This window comes from Bos indicus x Bos taurus, chromosome 12, assembly GCF_003369695.1.
Source record: "Bos indicus x Bos taurus breed Angus x Brahman F1 hybrid chromosome 12, Bos_hybrid_MaternalHap_v2.0, whole genome shotgun sequence".
Lineage (NCBI taxonomy): Eukaryota > Metazoa > Chordata > Mammalia > Artiodactyla > Bovidae > Bos > Bos indicus x Bos taurus.
In genome coordinates, this window is record NC_040087.1 from 76,843,456 (window position 1) to 76,870,910 (window position 27,455).

General features: G+C 47.1%; 1 protein-coding gene across 2 annotated transcripts in view; it reads right to left on the reverse strand.

Annotated features, from left to right (window-relative positions):
• TMTC4 (transmembrane and tetratricopeptide repeat containing 4) overlaps positions 1-27,455 on the reverse strand; it is a 56,915-nt gene that overhangs the window by 11,426 nt on the left and 18,034 nt on the right. For both annotated transcript variants that reach the window (XM_027557921.1, XM_027557922.1), the window contains 9 exons: positions 14,612-14,709; positions 11,202-11,294; positions 10,808-10,972; positions 9,274-9,476; positions 7,496-7,667; positions 7,276-7,407; positions 1,731-1,810; positions 1,471-1,578; positions 1,237-1,378 (listed from right to left, as the gene is read on the reverse strand). In XM_027557921.1, the coding sequence (XP_027413722.1) occupies positions 1,237-1,378; positions 1,471-1,578; positions 1,731-1,810; positions 7,276-7,407; positions 7,496-7,667; positions 9,274-9,476; positions 10,808-10,972; positions 11,202-11,294; positions 14,612-14,709 (1,193 nt within the window). The remainder of the gene's footprint in view (positions 1-1,236; positions 1,379-1,470; positions 1,579-1,730; positions 1,811-7,275; positions 7,408-7,495; positions 7,668-9,273; positions 9,477-10,807; positions 10,973-11,201; positions 11,295-14,611; positions 14,710-27,455) is intronic.

Consider the following 27,455-nt stretch of genomic DNA (forward strand, 5'->3'; position numbering starts at 1 on the left):
AGCTTTAAAAAAAACCCCACATATTAGGAAACCAAATAGCTGCCTTCAACTGAGATAAGTGTACGTGAGAGGACTTCCTAAGATGTAGAGGGCAAGAATGGGTGTTGCTGTTCTCATTCTTTAAGTGTCTTTTAAAGAAATGACTTATTTTTGGCTGTGCTGGGTCTTCATGGCTGCTAAGGCTTTTCTCTAGCTGTGGTGAGTGGGGGAATCTGTCTCGTCCTGAGGCGAGGGCTTCTCACTGTCCTGGCTTCTCCTGTTGACCAGCGCAGGCTCCAGGGGGTGTGGGCTTCAGTGGCTGTGGTTCCCAGGCTCTAGAGCTCAGGGCTCAGCAGTTGTGGAAACTAAGCCAGATGCTCTGCGGCACGTCAGATCTTCCCTGACCAGGGGATCGAACCTGTGTCCCCTGCATTGCCAGGTGGATTCCTATCCACTGGGCCACCAGGGAAGTCACTCATTCTGTTTTTTTCACTTGAATGAGTTTAATCAGTTTTGCTTCTTCTGAAGTAATACAATATTTCAAATGACCTAATCACTTTCTTCTGCCTGGTGACAGTCAATCCTATGAGGCCGGACTAGGTTCTTCCTGATCAATCTCTGTTTTCCCCCAAAGTACCGAGGATACAGTGCTAGGAAAAGAATCCACCTGCAACGCGGGAGGCCTGGGTTCGATCCCTGGGTTGGGAAGATCCCCTGGAGAAGGGAACAGGCTATCAAACTGTGGTGTTGGACTGCAAGGAGATCCAACCAGTCCATTCTGAAGGAGATCAGCCCCGGGATTTCTTTGGAAGGAATGATGCTAAAGCTGAAACTCCAGTACTTTGGCCACCTCATGTGAAGAGTTGACTCATTGGAAAAGACTCTGATGCTGGGAAGGATTGGGGGCAAGAGGAGAAGGGGACGACAGAGGATGAGATGGCTGGATGGCATCACTGACTCGATGGACGTGAGTCTGGGTGAACTCCGGGAGTTGGTGACAGACAGGGAGGCCTGGCGTGCTGTGATTCATGGGGTCGCAAAGAGTCGGACACGACTGAGCGACTGAACTGAACTGAACCCACTCCAGCGTTCTGGCCTGGAGAATCCCATGGATGGGGTCGCAAAGAGTCGGACATGACTGAGCGACTTTCACTTCACTAAGAGGGCAAGTACCAAACAGACGTTACAATGATAACTGTATAAAGGGGAAACAAAGTCACGCTTTTCCTCCGCAGCGGCAGGGCACCGTAAGCTCACCAAACGCCCCAGGTTGTAGTAACAATCCGGGTATTTCCTCCGGTGCTTGATCGCCGTCCGGTAACTTTGCTCCGCGGCTTGGAACCGCTTCAGGCTGTTTTGTACGATGCCTAAATTCATCCACGCGGCAGCGAAGTCTGGCCTGGAAGGTGAACGAGGCAAAAAGAAAGCATCAGCCCCAGGAGGCAGGAGCGCCCATCCTCGCCATGAACACAATTGTAAGAGGACGCTTACTGTATCTGTACAGCCAACGACAGCAGCTCCTCCGCTTCCTGAAGCTCGTTCCTTTCTTTCAGGATGTTTCCCAGATTATTCATGGCATGGACATACTTGGGATTTAATCTGGAAGTGGAAAGAGAAACCAAGCCCGCAGTCTTCCCCCAGCTCTCAGGCACTGGCAAACCTAAAGTAGAGGTCCTCGCAGACAGATTTTTAGCGCTAGAAAGTTACAGTAAGACACGGATACTGTAAAAACGGCAAGCCGCTCGCAGTACCTCACCGCTTCCCGGTAGTATCTGATGGCCGCGGTCTGATTGCCTTTATCAGCCAAGTTTTTGCCAACGTTGTAGTGAACCTGAAAAGAGAGGAAAACCTTGGCTGTCGGCTGCCAGGCTTCTTCGTTTGGACCTGGGAGGCCCATCATACTTCTAACTGAAAGCAAAGGATTGTTGTTTGGTCGCTCAGTTGTGTCCAACTTTTTGGCGACTCCATGGTCGCTCACCCCACTGTAGCCCACCAGGCTCCTCTGTCCATGGGATTTCCCAGGCAAGAATCCTGGAGTGGGTTACCATTTCCTTCCCCGGGGGATCTTCCTGACCCAGGAATTGAACCCATGTCTCCTGCATCTCCTTCCTGCATTGGCAGGCGGATTCTTTACCGCTGAGCCACCAGGGAAACGGGTCACAAGTATTTCTCCGTCATCAAACGTTCCTTTTGGAGGCGTACAATGTAAAGGCCAATAGGAGTCTCAGAGATGATGCTACAGAAATGCACCCACCTGGGTGAGTGCTGCGTGATGATAATGACAGTGACACAGGCGACCAGCAGGTGCTGATGCGCTGCTTTGGTGTCACTAAGCGTCTTATCCAAGGTTGTGGTGCTGGATTTGAACCCAGGCTCCAAAGCCTGTGTTTCTTCTCCCTGCATCACACCCATTTCTGAGGGGGCCAGGTGAAGACGGGGCAGCTGCTCAAGGCAACTTCTAGACCCACTCACAAACTCTGCTATTTCTCTTCAGGTAAAATAATGCTTCTTTGGGGTGTTACGGGCTGCACTGTGACCGCAAAATTCATGTTGGAGTCCTAGCCCCTCGTACCCCAGAATGTGACTGAATTGAAAGACGGGGTCTTTAAAGAGGTCCTTAAGTTGAAACAAGGTTCTTTGGGCCCTGATCCAATCTGAATGGTGTCCTTATAAGAGGAGGAAACAGCGACACACAGGAAAACACCAGGGATGCCCGCGCACAGGGGAAAGACCATAGGAAGTCCACGTGAGGGCTCAGCAAGAAGTCTGCGAGCCGAGGACAAAGGCCTCTGGAGAAGCCAGCCCTCTGATACCTTGGTCTTGGACTTCAGGCCTCCAGAGCTGTAAGAAAACAAAGGTCTATTGTTTAAGCCACGCAGTCCATGGTGTCTTGTTATGGCAGCCCTAGTATACTGATGTAAGGGCTTCCAAGGTGGCTCAGTTGTAAAGCATCCACTTGTCGATGCAAGAGACACAGGTTCCATTCCTGAGTCAGGAAGGTCCCCTGAAGGAAGAAATTCCAACCCACTCCGGTATTCCTGCCAGGAGAATCCCATGGTGAGGAGCCTAGTGGGCCCCAGTTCGCAGGGTGGCAAAGGGATTGGTCGCAAAGAGTTGGGGATGGGGGAAGCAGAGGAAAGCAGAGGGTGAGATGGTTGGATAGCATCACTGATTCAACGGACACGAATTTGAGCAAACTCCAGGGGACAGTGGAGGACAGAGGAATAAGGTGTGCTACAGTCCATGGGGTCACGAAGCTTCGAACACGACTTAGCGACTGAACAGCAACAGCGGCGGACTGATACATGGCGAATTACAGTAATGGCTTGAGTATAGTCAGGTGGCATTATATCTGAACGTTCAAAAGCCCTTCTAAAAGTATAACCACATCCTGCCTTATCAATCTTCAAAAAATACTAAGATTTCTAGAAGGGTATAGAACAGTGCGATATTCCTTAAGCACATATGTAGCAGAGATTTGTTTTTTAACTCCCAATTTTAAAGTCTGTATTTCTATTTTTATCTCCTTGCACACAAGGAATCAGAAAACAGGAAAATCATGGGTGACAGAAATGTGTAATATTGTGCAGCACACTATATAAACTTCCCGAACCGAATGACTGTCTGTCCATAGGTGTCACCGTCTTCAAGTTACAGCTTGGAGAAGGCTGTGGCTGGATCATGGGTTTGGAAAAGTGTGCTCTAAATGGTTTGATTTTGGGCTTGGCCCAGTCCCAGCCCCAGCCCCAGCCTGGAAGTGTTAACTTCACTCCTGTCCCGCACACAAAGGGAGACTCCAACCTGTGAATGTGGATGTGCCTATGGCCCCCGGAATACAAACACAGCTCCTACACAGACTTCAACTCAGCGAGCTCCTGCCACTTCCTGGGAAATTCTGTTTTCTCAATCAAACGCTCAGACAAAGAGCTGAACTGCCCTCTGCAGTAGAGCCGCTGTTCTGTTAGACCAGGAGGTCAGCAGAGGAGGAGGGTGCCTCTGCACAATCAGACTGCAGTGAAGTCAGTGGAACCAGTTAAAGATCAGAGAGCCGCCTAGAAGGCAAGCTGCTCATCATTACGACTGGAGAACAGGCTTACGCAGAGGCCAGCCTTGTCCTATGGGTTATATGCAGGGACATATTTGAACAGAAAATCCACTTGAAAAACCAAAGCAAAACGCTCAGAAACAGTTTACTTAAAACAGTTTAAAGAATGATTTTTGTTTCCATGGAATGTAAAGGATTGAAAAAGCCTGCTGATCCTTGAACCTTCCCTCCAGTCTTTGTGATTCACACGCCAAGGCAACGAACCAGCACAGATAAGACCCCAGTCAAGGACATGTAAATACAAACGAAGTGAAAGCATCCATAGGGGAAGAAGGCACATTCAACACAGTGCTCAAACCACTGTTTCAAATTTCCTGTTAACACTTGATGTTAAAATGTTTTAAACACATAAAAGTCCTATAACCCCTGCTGCCTCATCCTTAAGGAAATACCTCATTGTGGTAAATGATCCCTTTCATTGTTTAACAAACTTTAACATTGTATCCCAGGATTGATATAAAATGCCACATACTTTCAAGCCTCCAAAAACGAAGAATGGCTGCAAGTATAATCAGATACTTGGTATCTCATCCGTAGTAGGAATTTAATTTCTATTTGGCTCAGTTCAGTTACTGATACCAGGAGTTCCTACCAGATGCAAGGCACTGTGGGTAACTCCAGTGCCTGACCAGGCTCAGCACGGTCGCATTTGTAAATCTGGGCCTGGTCTACGGCAGAGTGCCAACTGCTCAGTTAACAGTCAGTGGATGGAAAGTGGAATGAGTGCAGAAAATGCATCTCCTGCAATAGAGTTGAATGAAATCATCCTAAAGGAGATCTCTTCCCTGAAATCAACCTAGCTTTTTTCCAAGGGGGAAAAAAAAAAGTGTAGAGAATTTTGATACACTTCAATTTATAGTCCCAAGTAAAACAACACCACCAAAAAACCCACAACAAACAAACAAAAAACCAACTCTATCTTGCTCATACTAAATGTGCTTAGTTGCTCAGCCGTGTCTGATTCTTTGCGACCCCATGGACTGCAGCCCGCCAGGCTCCTCTGTCCATGGGGATTCTCCAGGCAAGAATACTGGAGCAGGTTGCCATGCCCTCCTCCAGGGAATCTTCCCAAACCAGGGACTGAACCCAGGTCTCCCGCATTGCAGGAAGATTCTTTACTGTCTGAGCCACCAGGGAAGCCCCATACTGAATGGAATCACTAAAAAATGTTCCTGGAAAGGCTAGTCACTATTGGGTGCACTTTGAAGATGAGATCTTATGTGTATGTCTTAAATTTAAAGACGAAAACTGCACCCACAGGCACACGATTGTGTGGGTGTCCGTCTGCACAGCCCCTGAGTTTTCTAGCCTGTGATATATGAAATCGCTCACTGGGGCAGCCATGTGGGCTCAGACATCACACGGTCCCATCCCCGCTTGTTCCCCAGGGTAATCTGGGTGCAGAACTATACCAGGTCTCTACCTACCATCTGAGTTACTAACCCAGATACCGTCAGCTCCATCTTTCTATGCTTCAGTGTCTCCCATTTGGAAAATTAAGGTACATAATAACCTCTCTCTAAAAGCCTTCGAGGGAGGATAATGGAAATTAATGACAGAACCTCTACAAAGAAGTGTGAGTTCCTTCTGGGGAAGAAGTAAAATAGAAGGGGTAATCACTGCTATTCAAACAGAAAAGTAAAAACAAAGCAAACCTATTAACATTTATGAAATTAAATCACAGGCTGATTTACTTTCAGTAGCATAACATAAATGGCTAGGTCAGCAAAAAATCAAATTGACAATAAAAGGCTGAAGTAATTCACTCTTTTATCTAAGCCTCTTAACTACAGAATACGAACAAATTTTTTTAAACCAAGGGAAATACAAACAAGGAGTCAACACGTTTTATATAATACTATCCTTCACTCCAGGGTCACAGTAAGACATCGACTATTCATTAGATTTCTTCATATAGTTTCACCTGAAATCACTGCTTTCTCTTAAGCATAGAACGCGGAAATGAGATAGAACTTCATGGTGCTTCTATTGCCCCTGCTCCAAAGAGGATCGCTTTTAAGTATCTGAGGAAGTTCCAATCCTAATGACACCAAAAGACATCATTATTAATCACATAATGCTCTATGCATGCTAAGTTGCTTCAGTCGCGTCTGACTCTTTGCGACCCTATGGACTGTAGCCCACCAGGCTCCTGTGTCCATGGGATTCTCCAGGCAAGACTACTGGAGTCGGTTGCCATGCCCTCCTCCAGGGGATCTTCCTGACTCAGGGATTGAACTCCCCGAGTCTCTTATGTCTCCTGGGTTGGCAGGAGGGCTCTTCACCACTAGCGCCACCTGGGAAGCCCTAATAGAAAATATTCTCACCTAACTCCACGGGCTCCCCTTTTGAGCAAGTATCATTCCCTTCTTTTCACGTAATGGAACAGCTGATACTAAAAGGAGCCTATGAAGACAAACATTTCTTGAGCGCCTACCATGTTCTAAGTACCATGTCAGGGCATTTCAGAGACCACATTCATGAAGGCCTCACGACAAGCCCGGGGGACAGCCATGGTGCCCCTCCTTGTCACAGATAAGGCTGTTCAATGTTCAAAACCATTTTGCCCAAAGACGCACAGCTGGGTAAGTGAAGAGATGGAGTTCATCAAGGATACAAGTGAAACAAATTCCTACCAGACCGTGTCAACAAGAACACTGCCCATTTTAGAGTCTATGCATTTTATTTTTACCTAATCTGGCAAAAACAATTCCAGGCAGAGAAGCCACAGGTGATGGAAACGTGCGTACTGCACACCACATAGCATCCTTTAAATTCCTAAACCAAATTGCTGTCCGCTGGTAGGTATTATCATCTTCCAGTTATAGACTGGGGGAGGCTGGAGTGCATGTTTCAAAAAGTGTGCTCTAAGAGGTCTGACTGTCGGTCTCCCCAGACCTGAGCCTGAATGCATGGAGTTGCCCACCTTGCCACCACCTCGATCCATGATCGGACCAACTGGAAGATGAATAGAAACGTGTTTAAGAAATCTGCTATTTCCCTGACATTGTCTGGATTTAACGATTCCTTTTTAATTATTTTGGCTGAAGTGTAACTGTAATAAACTTTGTCAAGATCATGAAAGGAAAAAAAAAAGAATGAAAAAGAAAACCTCCAAGTCTATGACCAAGGTCATATTCCAGATTCTCCTCACTCAGCTATCGAACTTAAAAGCGTGGCAGCCAGCATACCTTGGCATTGAGCGGACACACAGACAGGGCGCTTCGGAAAAGATGGTCTTCGCTCCGCCACTCGCCGCTGCGAACCACACATCTCAGCGTGTTTAGGAATAAAATTCCCAGGATGAGAGCAGCAATCAGTTTCTTAAGAAGAGAGGGACACAGGAAATGTCATTAGTAAACCCACCCACCGTCTTGGTCAGGAACGGCACCCACCTTGCTAGGCCAATACCTTTTTTTTCGTATGTTTACTGAGCGCTGCAAATCCAAACGTCAGCAGCATGCAGTAGCCGGCGCTGGGGAGGTACAAGACCCTCTCAGCCACCACAAAGCCCACTCGGAAGAACAGGTTACTCGCGGGAAGGAACGGGATAATGAGGAATCCCAGGCCCAGCGTGAGGATCCTGGAAGATGAGAAGTAGTTAGAATGGCTACTTTTAGAATTCTCAAGAAAAGTGTTCTACTCTACATGAAATCCAGACACCCCTTCCCTTTTTTCTCTTTTTTTTCATGCCAGCAGTTAAGAAGAGGTATCAGCAGAGAGGGTCTAACTGAGTACCATTAGGATAAGACAGAAAAATCTCACTAAGGCTACTTAGCATCAAGCATAAGAATAAATCTTAGAACTCCACACTTTCACATGAATAAAGTTAGAATGATTACTTAGAGCAGTCTTATGAACTTGCCTGCTTCTAACTATATCTCAAACCATGTAGGTGTCAAATATATTAGCCCAATTGGGCTAATTGGGATATTGGTCCCAGTTAGTCCAATTTAGTCCCCTGACATTTAACAGGATGTATCCAGTGTTCTTGCTGGGAGAATCCCAGGGATGGGGGAGCCTGGTGGGCTGCCGTGTATGGGGTCGCACAGAGTCAGACACGACTGAGGCGACTTAGCAGCAGCAGCAGCAGCAATGTCACTTAACTGGTTTAAACTTTACAAGATCTGAAATAAACTCATATCATTTGGGGATGCTCCAGCGTAAATTTCAGTTGAGCAAAAAGAAAGCTGAGAGCAGCAGGACACTTGTGGAAGCAGGTAAGCATTCCTAGAGTCCCAGGTGATGTTAAGAGGGTGAATCAGAGGCTGGGTCAAACAACAAGGTCCTTCTGCACAGCACACGGAACTATATTCAAAATCCAGCGATAAATGGGAACAGAGAAGACTGTGAAAAAGAACACATATGTGAACTGAGCCACTCTGCTGCACAGCAGAAGCTAAACACAACCTTGTAACTCAACTACACTTCAGTACAATTAAAAAACCAAACAAAAGAAGCCCGGTCAAATTTGATAGCTCCTTCCCACAAACCTGTGCTTATCGTGGTAGAAAAATCCTACTGGCACATGCACAGCCAATTGGGACAGAGGTTTGTCACCCTTTAGAATTACGAACCAATTTAAGGCACAGGGTAAACTCAAAACTGAATTTATTTTGAGAAATTACTCATCTAATTCCAGAAACACTTATGCCTAAAGGAAATCATCTTAAATAGTTTTCTTTTCCACAAAACAGGTTTTTCCTCCCAATTATTTTCTCAATAATCTTCCCTCCCCCTGCCCCCTGCTTTTTTTGGTGAGAAATAAGTCTCTTTGGGGTGGCAGCTTATTTTGTACAAATAACAAGAGAAGGAATCGCTGTCGCATCCACCAGGGCTTTCTGAAGGGGAATTGTGAAAAGATGGGCACAACACACATCAATTACACTCTCTGTTCAGACCATAAATTACTCTCTACCACCTATGGCGAGAAGGATCTCAAAATGCTACATCATGGGGGAGAGGTGGGGAGATGAAGCAGTCATCGGGCGCCCCCTCCAGTCCACTCCCCACGAGTTGAAGCCAGCCATGGATTCCGAGTAGACAGAACTCATCCTGCCCAGACATGTGCATCTCTACTGAAACACCCGTCCTTGCACACAATCATTGCGGTGATCCGCAGTGCTGGATTTAGCAACACGCTCAGACTCCACCCAGTGCGGAAGTTAAAATTCAGCTCGGCCTCTTACCTTCTCTTGTGGCTGTCTTCAGAGCACAGGGCTTGGCATATCAGGCCAATTAGGCAGAACCAGAGTGCTGCCAGAGCAATCACCCTCCAGTCCCCGACGGACTTAATGAGGGGGATGCAACCCATTGACCAATCAAAACACAGCCACCAAGGGCACAGCAGCAGCCAGGCATTCAATGAATAGTAGTAATTATAGTTTATGGCCTGCCAGTCAAAAGAAAAACAAACATGTGACACTGAACTTGGAAAAAAAATACATATATATATCTCTCCTAGCTTCCCTTTGGAGGCCTTCACGTTTCTGCTCAAGGAGCCCAGCCGTATAAAATAAAATGTTGCTACTTTCTGCCCTGGGCACTAGGCTGAAGTGTGCAGTTGACTAAATGCATTGAGGTGTTTTTTTTTTTTTAATAGATAAAAAAATACAGTAAAGCCACCAGACTCTGCTTTACATTTGTTATATTTCTGGGGATGTTATGTCCCAATTATTCACTGATGCCCCAAGTCCATGACCCAGGAAACCTGCTGTCCAGGGGTCTCTCACGTGTCTGACGATATAAGCAGAGGGTTTTATGGTCTTAGATTTCTGTCTGTATGAAATGCACAGCTAAGAAACCTTGCCTTCAGAAAAAGCAAACCTTGACAAGAAAGTCTGGACAGCGTTAAGACTTTTAAAGACACCACCACTAGGGACTTCCTGGTGGTACAGTAGATAAGAATCCACCTGCCAATGCAAGGGACACGGGTTCAATCCCTTGTCCAGGATCCCACATGCCTCGGAGCAATGAAGCCCATGTGCCGCAGTTACTGAACCTGTGCACCTCTCACCGGTGCTCCGCCACGAGAGAAGCCACCAGAATGAGAAGCCCGTGCACTGCGACTAGAGAGCAGCCCCAGCTGGCTGCAGCCAGAGACAGCCGCACAGAACACAGACTCAGTGCGGCCAGAGACAAACGACTTGTAAAAAGTCGTGCTAAAGGGAGAAAGATACCATCAATATTATATTTTATCCTAACCTCAACACGTCAATTTCCATTATACCAAAAGTAGGTTAGGGGACAATTTAAGGAGTCTGGCAAGAAACCTGACGTTTTCTAAGCCACTCCTCTTGATTTCCTTTAGAGTGAAAACAGTAGTTGCTCAGTCCGTGTCTGACTCTTTGTGATCCCATGGACTTCAGCCCACCAGGCCCCTTGGTCCATGGAATTCTCCAGGTGAGGATACTGGAGTGGGTAGCCATTTCCTTCTCCAGGGGATCTTTCTGACCTGGGGATCAAACCCAGGTCTCCTGCATTGCAGGCAGATTCTTCACCGTCTGAGCCACAAGGAAATACAAAGACTTTACACCCTCTCAAAGCCCTGATAAAAACCTGGTTTCACCCTAGAACTTCCTTGGTGAAAAGAAACACCCATGGAAGTGTTCTGATTAAGGGGGGCTTTTGTGGGTATGTTGGGGAGGGAGGTGAGGAGGAGGAGGGAGGGAAGACCTGGGGATCTTGGTGGGCAAAGATGACCCAGTGGAGGATGGGACTCACCCTGACCAGCACGCTGTCGGCAAAGGAGGCAGGGTTGTCCACCTCGGTGAAGGCGGGTGGGCCGGTGCCCATGATCTTCCAGCGTACATACAGCACCCCGGCTCCACCCAAAGCCAGGAGGGTCATTCTGAAGAGGAGGCCCCCTGTCCGGAGCATGCCAGGGCTCTGAAAGGACAGCGCAAGGCCCCCAGTGTTGAGGATTTTTCAAATAAAAGTGTGGCCAAGCCAGGTATAAATGTGCAGCAGTTCTGGCTGAACCTCGCTGACACTGGGCTTTAAAAGGCTGCCTGTTTTAGAATTCAAAGCTGCACGAAGTACTTTGAAAATGGTGTTTTAAGCCAGCGGGTACGTGACATTTTCCACATCTCAGCTGGAGACAAAAGCAGATACTCACCTCTAACGATCTGTCCTTACGGAGGAGCTTCCGGACAATTTCCAGGACATTTAGTTTGCCTATCACCAAGATGTCGAAGATGGCATTCAGACCCTAAGAAAGCAAAGCAAGGAATCAGCCATGGGACAGCCTAACTGATCAGGTAGCCAGGATACGCCACAATTCTATTGCAGAATCTAGACGAGAAGTGTCCTGATTAGATCACCATAGATAATCTCTTCAGCTCTAAAAACAAAACAAATCCTATGATTCCTATGAAATTAGCTCATGATATTTGTATCAAATTTACTTATTTATTTATTTAATTCTTGGTTACACTGGGTCTTTGATGCTGTGCACAGACTTTCTCTAGTTGTGGTGAGCGGGGCTACTCTGGAGTTGTGGTGTGTGGGCTCCTCATTGCACTGGCTTTTCTCGTTGCGGAGCACAGGCTCTGTAGATGTGACGCGCAGGCTTAGTTGCCTGTAGCATGTGGAATCTTCCCGGACCAGGGATCAAACCTGTGTCCCTTGCATTGGCAGGCCGATTCTTTACCACTGGACCACCAAGAAAGTCCCATCAGATTTGCCATCTGGTAAATCCCCTGTTAGTCACAGGTCCATAGCCTGCATGCAAGAGTATGATAAGATGCCGGAGAGCTAGAGCTTTGGGGCTCCCAGGAGAAGTTCTGCAGAGGCCCCCCTTACCATTTTTTTTTTCCCTAAAACTGTCCCAGAGTTGTAGCAGAGCCAGTACCTGTGCAGTGGCCATGCCTAAGACGATAAGGCAGCCAGCAACCTTGAAAACCCAGCCATGTAAGTAATTACACTTCAGGAACCTGGGGTGCTGCCTGATGAGGGCATATGCCCTGGAAGAGAGGGAACAGAACATAGAGACTCTGGTGGGGCTGCAGAGACATCCCAGGCTCAGGGTCCTCGTCACCCACCAGCTCTCCCTTCCTGCCTGGCACACAGCCAGCCCCACAGGGGAGCGTGGTCATGTGACTGAGTTCTAGCCAATGGGATGTGGGCAGAAGTGATTAGGCACCTCTTGGAGGTTTGGGCACAGACCAGAGCACACCCCACCCTTGGTTTCCCATCCAGTTGGCTGTGGAGGAGATGATGGAGGTGTCTGGAGTAGTACTGGAAACCACCCTGAGGATGGCAGAGCCCCACTGTGTGGAGGATGGCCACCTCTGCCCATGACTTTTAGGGGGATGACCAATAACTCCAATTATGACCACCTCTATCCATGACCTTTAGGGAGAAGGCCAGTAACTCCAATCAAGACCAACCGTACCCATGACTTTTAGGGGGATGACCAATAACTCCAATTATGACCACCTCTACCCATGACCTTTAGGGAAAAGGCCAGTAACTCCAATCAAGACCAACTCTACCCATGACTTTTAGGGGAATGACCAATAACTCCAAGTATGCAAAACCCCTGGCCCTAGGAAGTGTGATACTGTAGCTGCACTGATGCTAACAGCTTCCAGCAGCACCACCGCAGCTCCTTTCTAGTAGGTATGGCTGCTCTTAAAGCTCTGACACCTGTGGTTACAAGCTGAGGGCTCATCTGGCCTGGACTCTACCCTTTACCCTGCAGTGGACTTTCCATAAATGTGGCTGCTGTAGACAACGCCATGTAGCTGAACTCCCTGTTGGAACCAGGCAGAGCGGTCAGAATATACACTGTATGGATGGTTCAAGCTGCCCTTCTATGACATGGGGCCTTCGAACACAGAGCTTCATGGCAAAGAGGATCAATCATAAGTCGTCAGAAGCCAGTGGTAATTTGTGGTTCTCAGCACAAGGGTGACATCTCTCCTCAGCAACCCCCATACATGCTGGGAGCCATTAATTATCCAGTACACAGGCCAGCACTGGGTTAATCACTTCACAGAATCCTCGTTTTATTCACCCGTGTGATGCATGGTTGTCCTGGGTCAGAGGACCATTTCTGCCCGGGTGTGAACCATTTTCTAGAAGGCAGGAAGCTCCCTGTTGAGCTGCGCTGTCTTCTTATGCCACGCGTTTTTCTGCCTGTGAGCAGCTATAGGACAGTCACCCAGTGCTGATGCGGTCAGGCTGTAATGAGGACTGAGCCCAACACGAGTCTTGGGCTCTCTCCCTTCCCATTTAAACGCGTCATCAAAATGGCCACATTCTAGTCAGATTTTTGGAAACCTGCTCAACATCACCTTATCTTTATTCATGAAAATTCAACCTAATTTTTCAGTGCTTTTCTTAACGGAGGTGGGAGTCGCTTGGGGGCCTTGTGAAATGCAGGTGCCACAGCAGGCCTGTGGCAGGGGGAGGTCTGAGATCCTAAATCTCTAATAAGCTCCCAGATGGTGTCAACGCCACTGGTCCTCAAGCCACACTTTGAGACAAGCAAGATTCCAGGACGGCAGTTCTCACAGAATGATTTTCACCCCCTACCAGGGGGGTGTGCTTGGCAACGTCTGGAGACATTTGAGGTTGTCACAACTGAGGGAGGAGGTGTCCTTCTGGCATCTAGTGGGTAGAGACCAGGGATGTTGCTAAAATATCCTATGATGCACAGGACACGCCCCAAAGAAAGAATGATTCAGCCTCAAATGCCAATAATGCCAAGGTTCAGAAACACTGGTCTAGAGCAATCTTTTAAAAAAGTAACTCATGAAGTTCTAGTATCTTTGCACAGCAATTCTTTCTATACTGTTTCCTAGCTAGCTGACCTTAATCGTACAGATTGAATCCAATAAAACCATTTATCTTTGCCTCAACTGGTGTCCAGCCCCAAAGAGCTTGGACCTGGGAAAGGAAGATCCTTTCCCATGGCTTCCTACATGGGCATGCCCCATATCCCTAATGTCTCAGTTTCCCACTGATAATGTAAGGCAGGAAATTAGCTAGAACAGAGAAAGAGTGCATTTCCATGCCTCTCCCTTCCAGGGGCTTCTATCAGATCAGACGTAGGGGGCGCACATCTGGACTCTTCAGAGCCCTCTCCTGTTCCCCCTGACATTTCCGGACGAAGGCAAACGTAACATAACACACACCAATGCTTGTTAATCAGGACCAGAGACAGCAGTAGGGTCACAAGATGGCTGTACTTGGACTGCTGCAACATGAGAGCACCCCAGAAGGGCCACAACGCTCTTTCTTTCCTCCAGGACCTCTCCACAGGGGCCAGTCACCTGCTCTTCAGACGTGTCCCTTCTCCGTGCCCACCAGCTCTAATGAATCAACTGAGACACTCAGTTCCCACCTGAATCACCGGGAGCATGGTGGCACCTGTAGTCGGTCCAGAGGGGGCTAAGTTGAAGACCGGCAATAGGGGAACAGCAGAGGGGTCCCGCCGGCAGGGCAGTGCACAGTGTCTTCACGGGAGGGAAACGGGTGTAGGGAGCAGGGCTACCCCACTGAAGGTGCCTGGGGTCTTACCAGCACGGTGATTCCTTGCTCTTTGCACAGCATGGCCACTGCTCCCAGGAGGATGCTCAGCAACACCCAGAACGTGGAGTGGGTCCCCTCCTTGTTAGCTGCCGACCAGGAGAAATGACAAACACAGAGTCACACGACTCAGCTCAGTCTTGGGAGCTCCTGGAACTCAAATTCTCAGTGTGCACCTTCGACAGTCACCATTTAAAAACACAGTTTGGTATTCGGATGGCATTTCTCTGTGGGCCAGTGTGTTAGATCCACATTTCTGGTTAGATGGTGGTAGCTCAGCTGGTTACGGAGAAGGCAATGGCACCCCACTCCAGTACTCTTGCCTGGAAAATCCCATGGATGGAGGAGCCTAGTGGGCTGCAGTCCATGGGGTCCCTAAGAGTAGGACATGACTGAGCGACTCCACTTTCACTTTTCACTTTCATGCATTGGAGAAGGAAATGGCAACCCACTCCAGTGTTCTTGCCTGGAGAATCCCAGGGACGGGGGAGCCTGGTGGGCTGCCGTCTATGGGGTCGCACAGAGTCGGACATGACTGAAGTGACTTAGCAGCAGCAGTAGTAGCAGCTGGTTAAGAATCTGCCTGCAATGCAGGAGACCCAGGTTTGACCCCTGGGTTGGGAAGATCCCCTGGAGGACGGCATGGCAACACTTCAGTACTCTAGCCTGGAGAATTCCATGGACAGAGGAGTCTGGCAGGCTATGGGTTGGGAAAGAGCTGGACGTTTGGGACTTTTTTTGTAACTCAGATACGACTGAGTCACTAACACTTTCACTCTCTTCGTGGCATACACATCCCCTTCTCAAGGGTCCCCCAGCAGGAGCCCAGAGCCTTCAGGAGGCATTGCAATGCAGCCCTGGTACAAAGACATCTCAAGGCAGAGTTCCCAGGGGCGAGGTCCTTCTTCCCAGCCCACCGGTCACCTAACAGGCCGTTCTGCCAGCTTGTGCCGAGGACTCCCACTGGTGGAGGAGGCGCTGCATCTGGCTACCCCCCTCTGCTCTGAGAACCTCTACAACTCCCGGGGTCGGGATCCAGCACTGCTCTGAAAGCATCTACCACTTCCAGGTGCAGTCTGGGCTCTCTGAACCCCAGATGCCTTAAGAACACCTGCTCTGCTACCAGCGTGGACGAGTTCTGAAGGATGCCGGACCACTGAGTGCACCTGCACGGATACTCAAGTATCAACAGGAAACCGAAACCTCAGCAGAAATGTGACTGTGGCAGTAAGCCACCTGCTCTGGGTGAGGCTGGGCTCCAGGAATGATCGATGGTCCCTGGACACCTTTTGATGATGGACAGGGAGGCCTAGCGTATGTGATTCATGGGGTCGAGAAGAGTCAGACACGACTGAGCGACTGAACTGAACACCTTTTGAGGAAGGAGGGTCTGCTCTCTACCAGCAGAGGGTGTGGAGGATGCAATTCCGGGACCAGAGCTGACCTGCTCCCAGGAGGAGAGGAGAGGGCACGTGCGATACTCCTCTCTGTTCTCTGTGAGGCCCTCAGCTCCTCACCGAGGTCGATGGTGAACAAGCATTTTATAAAGACCTAAGTGTGAGGTGGGGCAAAGTGAACCTGCTTGGAGGAGGTGCCCCTGGGTCTTGGGTCAGCTCTGCCTAACCAGAACTCCTGGCCTAAATTCAGCACCACTGTTCACCACGTGACCTGGAGCAAGTTACTTCTGCAGCCTCAGCGTCCTCATCAATAAAATGGGTGCAACAATAACTGTATCTTCCCTACTCGAGTGAGAAAAAAGGTATACAAGAAATACCTGCCCATTTGTGTTGAAAGTTACATATAGAAGTTGCTTGTACATGCAAAACATATCCCTGGAGAACACTTAGGAAACCAACTCCAGTAGTTTCTAAACTGTTTTTTTTTTCTGTACCATGCAGCTTAATCTTAGTTCCCTGACCAGGGATCAAACCCAGGCCCTGGCAGCCAAAGCGCCTGTGTCCTAACCACTGGAATGCCAGCGAATTCCCTCTAAACAACTTTAAGAAGAAAAATTTGGATAGGAGAGGGAAGAAGTCTTACTTTTCACTGCAAAACCTTTCATACAATGTACATTTTTAAAAACTATGTGCATGAATTAAAACCATACTAAAAACTAAACATCAAAAAACCAAACAAAAAACCTTGGTAGACTGCTGGGACCACAGAAAGCAGTCACTGTTTGTTGCACATAAATCAGCAAAACCACCCCAGGTTCAAGGGAGAGGGTCTCCAATGGGGCTTTGATGCAAGGGGGTGACTGATCTGTCACGATGTCACCAAAATGTTCCAAGCTCACTATGCGGTGACAAGATATACCGTGGTTCTCATTAAACTGCTTGAGCAGAAAACCAACAATTAAGGTACGTATGTGAGAGAGACAGGGAAACAGAGAGATGCATCCTGAATGAAGTGGCTATCTGGGCGTCATCAGCAAAGCCCCAGACCAAAGTCCTGGGCTCCCTGTCCGGGATCGGCTGCGGGGTCTGGATGCTGCTAACCTGGAGCTTTCCACGTGTGGCTGGAAACTCCTCTCAGGATGCTGAGGGGCTGCACCCAGCCAAGCCCTCTGGACTCTCAACAAACTGTGAGCAGGACTGACCCCTGTCCTGTCTGAGGGCCCAGTCGGCTGGGAAAACATCCTCACTCACACATAGGCCTCGGGGGCTGGAGATCTGGAAGTCAAGCCAAAGGACATACAGGCTGACACTGTCTGATCTTTTCAGCTTTTCTTGGGAATCTCTGTCGGATTTCCGGGATTAATGTACAAACAGGCAGAACTGACAGAATACAAAAAAGTTTTATTTGTCTGTACAGTCGAGGCACCTGAAGGCTTTTCACCAGCCCAACTGATTGCTAAAGCAGTAAAGCCTCACTGATTTGGATCCCACTGTCCCGAATCAACCAGCACTCTTGTTTTAAGTCTTTCTCATCTGTTGCTTCCTGCCATCAACAGGATGAAGGGGTCCCAATGCTGAAAACAGCACTTAAGGCCTTCCTTACGGGGTGACACAGCCTCTCCAGGTTCCCTGGGTCTAAATTCCAAGCACACAGGCCAGTCTACTCTCACTGGGCTTTGCATGTTCCCTTTTCTTAGGCTAGAACGCCCCAGAAGAATCCTGTGGCCGTCAAAGGTCACTTAGGCTGTGTAACCTACACTCCTGGGCAGCCTCCCTTCTGGTTCACTTGTTTTATTCACAGTTGCAACAACAGCAAATGGTCCTACTGTGTGCACGCCTGACTGCCCAGTAGCAGGGTCTGTCCCATGCACCGCGGTGCCCCTAACTGACCCCCTACATTAAGTCAGGCCCAGCGGTAGCCCCCTAGACAGCCCTCAGCACAATCTGCCAGCGTGTTCTCATACTTCACTACAAATGCTGACACGTGGGCCAGTTCTCAGCACTGTAGGATGCTCGGTGCCTCCCTTGTTTCTACCGCCCCGCCCCCGCCCCCCCCACCCCCCGAGAAGCCAGCAGCCCTCCTAGCTCTCAGCTGTGATGACCCAAAACATCAGGCTTTGCCAGATGTCCTGGGTGGGAGGGGATCACGCCCAGTGGAGACCATTAAACTAACTAGTGCCACTCACAGCGTGTGGGCCTGCCCTTGGATTTTCTAAGAAAGGCAGATGCTCAGGCCCCCCCAGCCCAACCAGACCCTTGGACTCAGAGACTCGAGAGTGGAGCCTCACCAGAAGCCTGTTAACCAGCCATCCAGGTGATTCTGATGCCACAGGCTGAGGAGCATCAACCTCGGGGGGAAGCTTGCTCATAGTTGCATCCTGGGTACCAGGCCTGGCTCATTGGAGCATCTTCTCCAAGCACCAGAATCTGGGGCACCTGATTACCTATCAGGAGGGGCAAAGAACTGACAAATCATAGAGCCATAATGTAGGAACAGCTGGAGTGCTTCCAGGAGGTCGTGCCTGTGATCTCCCTGGCAGTGATGGCAGAGTGGGAATCCCTCCCAAGACGCTGCAGGCAGGGGGCCACATGGCTGTGACTTCGAGAACGGATAGTCCATTTCAGTTTTAACTTCGAGTGAGCTCATGCCTGCCTTCTACCTGCCTCCCACCGTCCTGAGCAGCATCTCTCCAATATCCCAGGTGGCACAGTGCCTAGAAGCCAAGTTGTCTTTATTGAAAACCATGGTATATCAGAGTATTTAGTTCCATCAAGCAAAGTAAGGATAATTCCACTCGTAGAAATTAATTACACTATACATGTAACACCAAGAGATCACAATTACGAGCCCCAACCCCAATACTCTTGTTACATTAGACATGATTTCATTGGGGTATTCATATATTTATATTGGGATTTATTATTTTCTTTGGGTTTCCCTCAATAGCTCAGTTGGTAAAGAATCCACCAGCAATGCAGGAGACCCTGGTTTGATTCCTGGGTTGGGAAGACCCCCTGGAGAAGGGACAGGCTACCCACTCCAGTATTCTGGCCTGGAGAATTCCATGGGCTGTATATAGCCCATGGGGTCACAAAGAGTTGGACATGACTGAGTGACTTTTACTTTGAGCATTTGCTAGCAATCAGCAGCAGACAAGTGTTTATAGACACCAAGGCATTGAGACCTTTAAAAAAATATGGCCAAAGTAGAGGTAAAGCTAATGGATCACTTAATTCCTCTTAGGATGTGATTTTGAGAAAAGTCCCACAAGTTTTAGCAGGTGAGCACAGGGGTCCAGGCCAAGCAGCGGCATCACGCTCACTCCACATCACGCCAGAGCATGGCATCCCACGCCTTCTGCCGCACGACAGCAATAGGTGGAGGGGACCCCACAGGGCTTGCCCTCTCCTCTCAGTGTAGGGTGTTCCCTCAGCCCTTCCTCCTGTGACACGTCATGCTGAGTCTGCGGCCAACACTTTCGGGATTTGCTCGTATCAGCAGTTTATGTGCAAATGTGTGTGTGCTCAGTTATGTCTGACTCTTTGCAACCTCATGGACTATAGTCCACTAGGCTCCTCTGTCCATGAAATTTTCCAGGCAAGAATACTGGAGTGGGTTGTCATTTCCTCCTCTAGGGGATCTTCCTGACTCAAAGGCAGGTGGATTCTCTACCACTGAGCCACCCAGGAGTCCCTTATATGCAAATAGATACCCTTTAATTATAAATGAACACATTAATTACCGTGGAGTCTCCCACCCTGGCTCCTGCGCCCTTGAAAACCCCACACCTCAGACCCAGCTGTTGTTTTCATATCCACGAGGCATCAGGTTCAGTAGTTCACTAGAAACCATGATGGAGGGACTTCCCTGGGGTCCAGTGATTAGGACTCCGGGTTTCCACTGCAGGGGGCATGGGTTCCATCCCTGGTTGGGGAACTAAGATCCAGTAAGCCACATGGAGTGGCCAAAAAAACCCTTCCAAAAACAAAAAAACCAAATGGACTGCTTCCCGCCTCATCCCTTTAGCGGAATTTGATTTTTTTAAGCTTCTATTCCCACAGTTTGTGTTCAGATGTCTTGATACATACTATGATTTCCCAGTGTAATGTTCCCTGATCTTAACATTTTAGTCCCTTGATCATTTTACATTTCTTCCTACAAAAACTGAATTAGCTTGTGTTTTACTTGACTGTAACATGGATTAATTCCACCCCGCCCTCCACGGCTCAGAAGTTTTGGATAGAAAAAAATTCCCAGTTCCTCCATTAAAACACCCAAAGGACTGCTCTTGAAAGCACTCTGTGAACACAAAGGTAAACTACCCCAAGACTCACATTCCACTTGCCTGGAATTTAAAATGGATTTCTCCTTAGATGGCTCAATCTGAGATTTTACCAAAAAAAGAAGAAGAACACATTAAAAAACCACAACCTCCAAGTTCTTTGACAGCCTTCTCTCTAATCTCACCTCATAATTCTACCACACTGCTCAAACTCCAAGTTTCTTTAAGGGACTCAGGCTTCCTCCACCTCTCAAATCCTCAGCAAATTGTTCTGGGAGCATCCTACTCTTTACTTTTCCTTATACTTCTGGTTTGGTTCCAGTATGGAAACATGTAAAAGAGGACGACAATGATTCTGTGCTGAAGAAGTTTTTTCAGTTTCAGTGATTATTAAATATGAGTGTCACTTTCCCAGCAATAAAGAATCTGCCTGCAAGGCAGGAGACCTGGGTTCGATCCCTAGATCAGAAAGATCCCCTGGAGGAGGGCATGGCCATCCACTCCAGTATTCTTGCCTGGAGAATCCCGTGGACAGAGGAGCCTGGCGGGCTGCAGTTCACAGGGTCATAACAGTCGGACACAACTGAAACAAGTTAGCAGGAAGGCAGGTCACCTCTCAACAATGGTAATTTCAGGGCTCGTTTATAAACCAAGCAAAGGCTTTACATTCAGGAAAACCAACTCTAAACCACCACGGTCCAAGAGGAGGCACAGTGGTTGGGGAGCACTTGAAATTTACCTGGTCCCTACTGAGACATGTTGGAAGGATCAAACTCACTACCTAATTTTGAAGACTCCATATGAAAGAAGGTCAACAGCTCATTATCTGTATACTGATTACATGTTACAACTACAATATTTTTGATATATTAGGCTAAGAATCTATTGTTAAAATTCAGCTAATCTGGTTTTTTCTTTTTTGTATAACATGGGCTACTAGAAATTTTGCGATGACCTGAGGGCTCATACCGTATTTCCTACCACACAGCACTGTCAGCGTCACATGCTCAGAGGCCCAGCTCATCCATGAAATGATCTACACGGCTTTATAATCCAAGTCTGCCTTCGAAAACTCGGCAAATAGGAAGTGACTTGCTTATTAAAATTCACTTCTTTCTCCTCCAGCCCGTACCAGACTAGTCACTTGATTTGCTACCAGGAGTCATACGACAGCATGCACACACACTTCAGTTTTCCGCAATCCAAACTGGAAAGCTGAGCTGAACAGCTGACTCTTAGACTGGAGAGTTAGGGCCCAACCCTTCCACATAACTTCACAGTCAGCCCCCACTGTGTTCCTTGGTATTTGCTGGTCTGTATCCGTGGATTCAACCAACTTTTGGTTCTGCAATATTGAAGTGCATATTGAAAAAAATCCACCTACAAATGGACTTGTGCAGTTCACACCCATGGACTAACTATACTTTTAAACTACCTCATATAAATCAAAGGGGTCCTCTTTACAAATGTGTGGAAGGGAGGTGCATGATAAACCAAGGCCAGCCTACAAAGTATTGATAAAGTATCCCTAGTACTGGGGACAATCAAGAAAAGCCTTACAAAAATTAAATAATCAACTGGGAAAGTGGTCCTGAGTTTAGGGACAGCACAGCCTAGTAGGCTTATGGTCATAAGACCTCCTCCAGCATGGCACCCCACTCCAGTACTTTTGCCGGGAAAATCCCATGGACAGAGGCGCCTGGTAGGCTGCAGTCCATGGGGTCGCTAGAGTCGGACACAACTGAGCTTTTCACTTTCATGCATTGGAGAAGGAAATGGCAACCCACTCCAGTGTTCTTGCCTGGAGAATCCCAGGGAGGGGGAAGCCTGGTAGGCTGCCATCTATGGGGTCGCAGAGAGTTGGACATGATTTAAGAGACTTAGCAGCAGCAGCAGCATAGTTTTACCATGTACTTTGCCAAATTATTATTTTCTTTGAGTATTAATTTGTCAAAGTGAATAATGCGAACAGTTGCAAATATATACAGCATAATCTAGATAAATCCGGACTTGTGTTTTTGTATGTTTTTACTTAGTAACTAATGTAAGCTATTCTTTTATTCCCAACTTTGAGCATTTTATTTTTATTTATTTTTAAAAATTTTTCTTTTTTCGGTTATGCCTCCGAGGCATGTGGGGATCTTAGTTCCCCAACCAGGGATGGAACCTGCACCCCCTGCATTGGAGGCGCAGAATCTTAACCACTGGACACCAGGGAAGTTGCCTGATCATTTTAATAAGACAGTTGAAACTGAAAACAGTAGGCCACCTTGCATACAGCTGGCACTCAATAAATACTGGATGAGTCAACAGTTTTATTTCGATGTCTATTAGAAGCTTTACTATATTACTATATTTCAAAGGCAATTATGAGATGTAATTAACACCGAAAAGTTAGTAATTTGTTAATGTGAATAAATACAGCCAGAAGTTCTCTTCTCACTTTTTAGTCTTTGAACCTCCTCACAACGGAATAATCTCCGTCATGTAAGAGATTCTTTTTTAAAATAGTTTTTAAAAAATTACGTAATATTAAAAAGACTTAGGAAAAATGAATCATTTTCATTTTAGAATTAACAGCTAAAAACAGTAAAAATAAATCCTGATAGGTGGATATCACCTCCAGTACAACTGCATTTATGAGTACTTTTATTCAAACAGTCTTCTGCAAATAGGGAGTTCTAACTGATGCATCGTTCGTTGTTTACTCGCTCAGTCGTGTCAAATTCTTTTGTGACCCCATAGACTACAGCCCAACAGGCTCCTCTGACCATGTGATTTTTCCAGCAAGAATATTAGAGTGGGTTGCCATTTCCTTCTCCAGGGGACCTTCCCCACCCAGGGATCGAACCCGAGTCTCCTGCACTGCAGGCGGATTCTTCACCCCTGAGCCACTGGGGGAAGCCAAAGTGGTGTCAAACTCTATGTAAGTGTCTCAGGCTAAGAACTCTCCATCTCAAATCCGTCCAGTTTGCTAAGCTGTTAAGCAACAATGGTCCAGGAGAGAAAATGAAAAAAGCAAACACAACAAAACCCAAAAAACTATTCTTACAAGCATGCAACATCTCTCACAACTTGCTCTAGGAGTACTGTACAGCGTTCGCAAACATCAACCTTTTATAATCCAGAATTTCACAAAGACTGGCTTGGAAAATGCTTTCCTTGTTTCCGTGTCTGTCTCTGAGGTAAGGCAATCCCTTTAGTAAACCGAGGCAAAGCCTGAGGGGCAGCAGGGGCGGCGGCGAGGGGAAGGAGCACGGTGGGGGAAACAAAAACCCCACAAGCAATAACAGCAAGACCCTGGTCAGCGCCAACACTCCCAAAAGCCTAACAGATGCGAGCAATTCAGGGAAGGGCTGAGTGGCGGACTTGGCACGGCGCTCGAGTGGGGAAGCTGTCGTTTCAGGGGGAAAAAAAAAAAAAAGCATCGCACGCCAGTGGCGACCGTCTTCCCCAATCGACGCCCACGTCTCGCCGCCCGGAAGCCGGCGTGCGTCGCGGTGCGTGGGCGGAAGTCACTGGACTCCGTCAGGCTGCTACCCCAGAGCCGCACAACGCGCATGCGATTCTCCTTCCAGGAGTGGGAGCCAAGCAAGCGGCGCTTCCACCCGCGGAATGAGGCAACTCGGAGGCCACTCTCCTAACTAAAATAACGGGGGTGGGGGTGGGGTGGACATTTTGGGAGGATCGAGCCCGTGTAGCAACCCTGGAGAAAAGAGAACCCACGTGAATACCGCAGTCACAATTCAAATGGCAGCAACTCCAAATCTACAAAAAAAAAAAAAAGCGTCCTAGACTATGTGAGTTACACAGTTGCCCTCATTTATTTTAAGCTGTGTGACTTAACTTTGTGTAAGCCAAAGACAAACGTGTCTTGAATCAAAGTGGAAAAGAGCAGGAAATGAGATCCCAAGAGTCAACAGTTATCCTGTTTTAGCTGCCTGAACTATGGTGCGACCGTCTTGTGTTCAGTCGTGTGCGGTTCGTTGCGACCCCATGGACTGTATTCCTGCCAGGCTCCTCTGTCCATTGGATTTTTTCAGGCAAGGATACTGGAGTGGGTGGCCATTTCCTCCTCCAGGGGATCTTCCTGACCCAGGCATCGAGCCCACGTCTCCTGTGTCTCCTGCATTGGCAGGCTGGTTCTTAACCTGCAGAGCCATCTGGGAAGCCCTGAACTATGGTAGGGAGAGTGACTAGAGCAAATAAATTTGAAGAACTTAGAACAGCTGAGACTTGAGATCTTGTGTTTCATAATAGCTTAGGATTTAAAACGGTTATTCTAGAAATGTACCCATTTCCTTTCCTCTTGAAAAGGTTCTCTCCTCCCCACTATATAAATGAGACTAATGAAATTTCTCTTTGTCATCCCAATTCCCATGAAACAATATTCTAAGGTATTCGTTTATAAAAGACATTGTTTTGGCTCTTCTATCAAGTTTATTGTGCAGAGAGATTATGTATGTGTGCATGCTCGGTGGTGTCTGACTCGTGACCCCATGGACTGAAGCCTGCCAGGCTCCTCTGACCATGGGATTCTCCAGGCAAGGATACTGGAGTGGGTTCCCATTTTTTTCCTCCAGGGGATCTTCCCCACCCAGGGACTGAACCCACATCTCCTGCATCTCCTGCATCTGCAGGCAGATTCCTTACCACTAGTGCCACCTGGGAAGCCCACGCAGACAGATTACCTTTTTCCAATCCAAAATATGTACTAGGCTTTAACAGAGAGAAATATTGACAGGACGTCTCATCATTAGAATAATACTTTTCATTTTGGGTGTTCAGAAATAATAACCAGCACACCACTGACTTAGTGTTTTTCTTTCCTTTTCCCCTTAAAATAATTATCCTTTTCTATAAGGCTTTTTTCTTCTTTAAAAAAAAAAAAAAAGATTCTATTCTAAAAGAGCTCGCTTGGAGCTATTCTACATAAGTACAAAACAAAACAAAACAAAAAAAAACACAGAAATGTTACATGAGACTCTTTTTTCACTCTCAAAAAATGCCAGGATTCCAGAGGTTAGCACAGAATTGCTTGTTACAATAAACTCAGGCAGTTAAAAATTGTCCAGAGCTTTATAATACAGACAGTGCATCTATAAAGAAAGCTAATGAGGTTATTAAAAAGGAATGTATTCTCTGAAAGATCTTTTTACCTAGTTAAATCATTCACTTCAGAACACTCAGTTTTTTGTTCCCTTATAAAAAATATTAAATTTGTTCCTCTGTAAAAAACCTCTCTTAAACTTCAAGTTTATGAGGAATGAATGCTTGACTGTTCTTTGAATTGATGTTCAGATCTGAAAGAACAAAGACCAGGTAACTTAAATCATAGGTTTAAACAACAAATATCATTTATTATTATTTGTATTCAGTAAGTACCAGACTGAACTTCTTCCACAAAAGAGCTTTGATTCTTGGCTGCACACCTACAAACAATATGAGTAGCAGGGGTTGTTCTTAAATCATACTTTTGATGTTTCTACCGTACTTAACACTTTAACAATTCATTAACAGAACTGAATGCACCTCCTATTTATTTTTAATGACTGTTTTGACAAGCTTGCCTCACTGGTCCCATGAGGACAGGGAAGCCGATGAAGACAATTTAGTTGGGGCTGGCTTTGAAGTGAGTTAGACATAGAGGGTGAACCCAGTTCAGCCATATATAGCCGTGTGATCCTGGTGAGTTACTTAAACTCTCTGTCTTACATGTGGACAGCAGGGAAAGTAATTCCATCTATCTTAAAGATACACAGATGACACCTCCCTTATGGCACAGAGTGAAGAAGAACTAAAGAGCCTCTTGATGAAAGTGAAAGAGGAGAGTGAAAAAGCTGGCTTAAAACTCAACATTCAGAAAACTAACATCATGGCATCCAGTCCCATCACTTCATGGCAAATAGATGGGGAAACAGTGGAAACAGTGTCAGACTTTGTTTTTTGGGGCTCCAAAATCACTGCAGATGGTGACTGCAGCCATGAAATTAAAAGACACTTGCTCCTTGGAAGAAAAGCTCTGACCAACCTAGACAGCATATTAAAAAGCAGAGACATTACTTTGCCAACAAAGGTCTGTCTAGTCAAAGCTATGGTTTTTCCAGTGGTCATGTATGGATGTGAGAGTTGGACTACTGGGAAAGCTGAGCGCTGAAGAATTGATGCTTTTGAACTGTGGTGTTGGAGAAGACTCTTGAGAGTCCCCTGAACTGCAAAGAGATCCAGCCAGTCCATCCTAAAGGAAATCAGCCCTGAATATTCATTGGAAGGACTGATGCTGAAACCAAAGCTCCAATACTTTGGCCACCTGATGGGAAGAGCTGACTCATTGGAAAAGACTCTGATGCTGGGAAAGACTGAAGGCAGGAGAAGAAGGGGATGACAGAGGATGAGATGGTTGGAAGGCATCACCGACTTGATGGACATGAGTTTGAGCAAGCTCAGGGAGCTGGTGATGGACAGGGAAGCCTGGTGTGCCGCTGTCCATGGGGTAGCAAAGAATCAGATACAACTTAGCAACTGAACTGAAGACTGTAACATAATTGCCAACCACACACACATATGTGTGACAGTAGACAGTCAAAAAATGGTAGCTTATGTTAACAGGAAACTCCTCTACCTTCATGAGTAAAAAAAAAATTCGTGCTGGAAACTCCCTATTAATCTTGGCTAAAAAAATCTTTTGGAACCACTAGCAAGGTGACAGTTACCTGTCAGTCATCTGTCCCAGGAATTAGCAAACTTTGCAAAGGATAGGCCAGTAAGAATTTCAGGCTTCGCGGGCCAGGCAGCCTCTATGAAAACTCCTGACTCTGCAAAAACCAGTCCTGAGTGACCCCACTTCAACCAGCCCCAGCAGAGACAAAATCCTGAATGACTGGTCTGTCCTTGCTTATGAATAAGGTATCAGTTTATAGGAGGAATCCAAGTATAAGCATTAGTACATGAACAATAACATTAAGGCCCTGGCAGGGGACCAAACCTAAGCTTTGAGAAGTGCTGTGGCAAAGACTCAAGGAAACCAATGTATTACTATATCAGCTTCTGCTGAAACTGGCTTCCCTGGTGGCTCAGACAGTAAAGGATCTGCCTACAATGCAGAAGACCCAGGTTTGATCCTCGGGTCAGGAAGAGGCCCTGAGGAAGGAAATG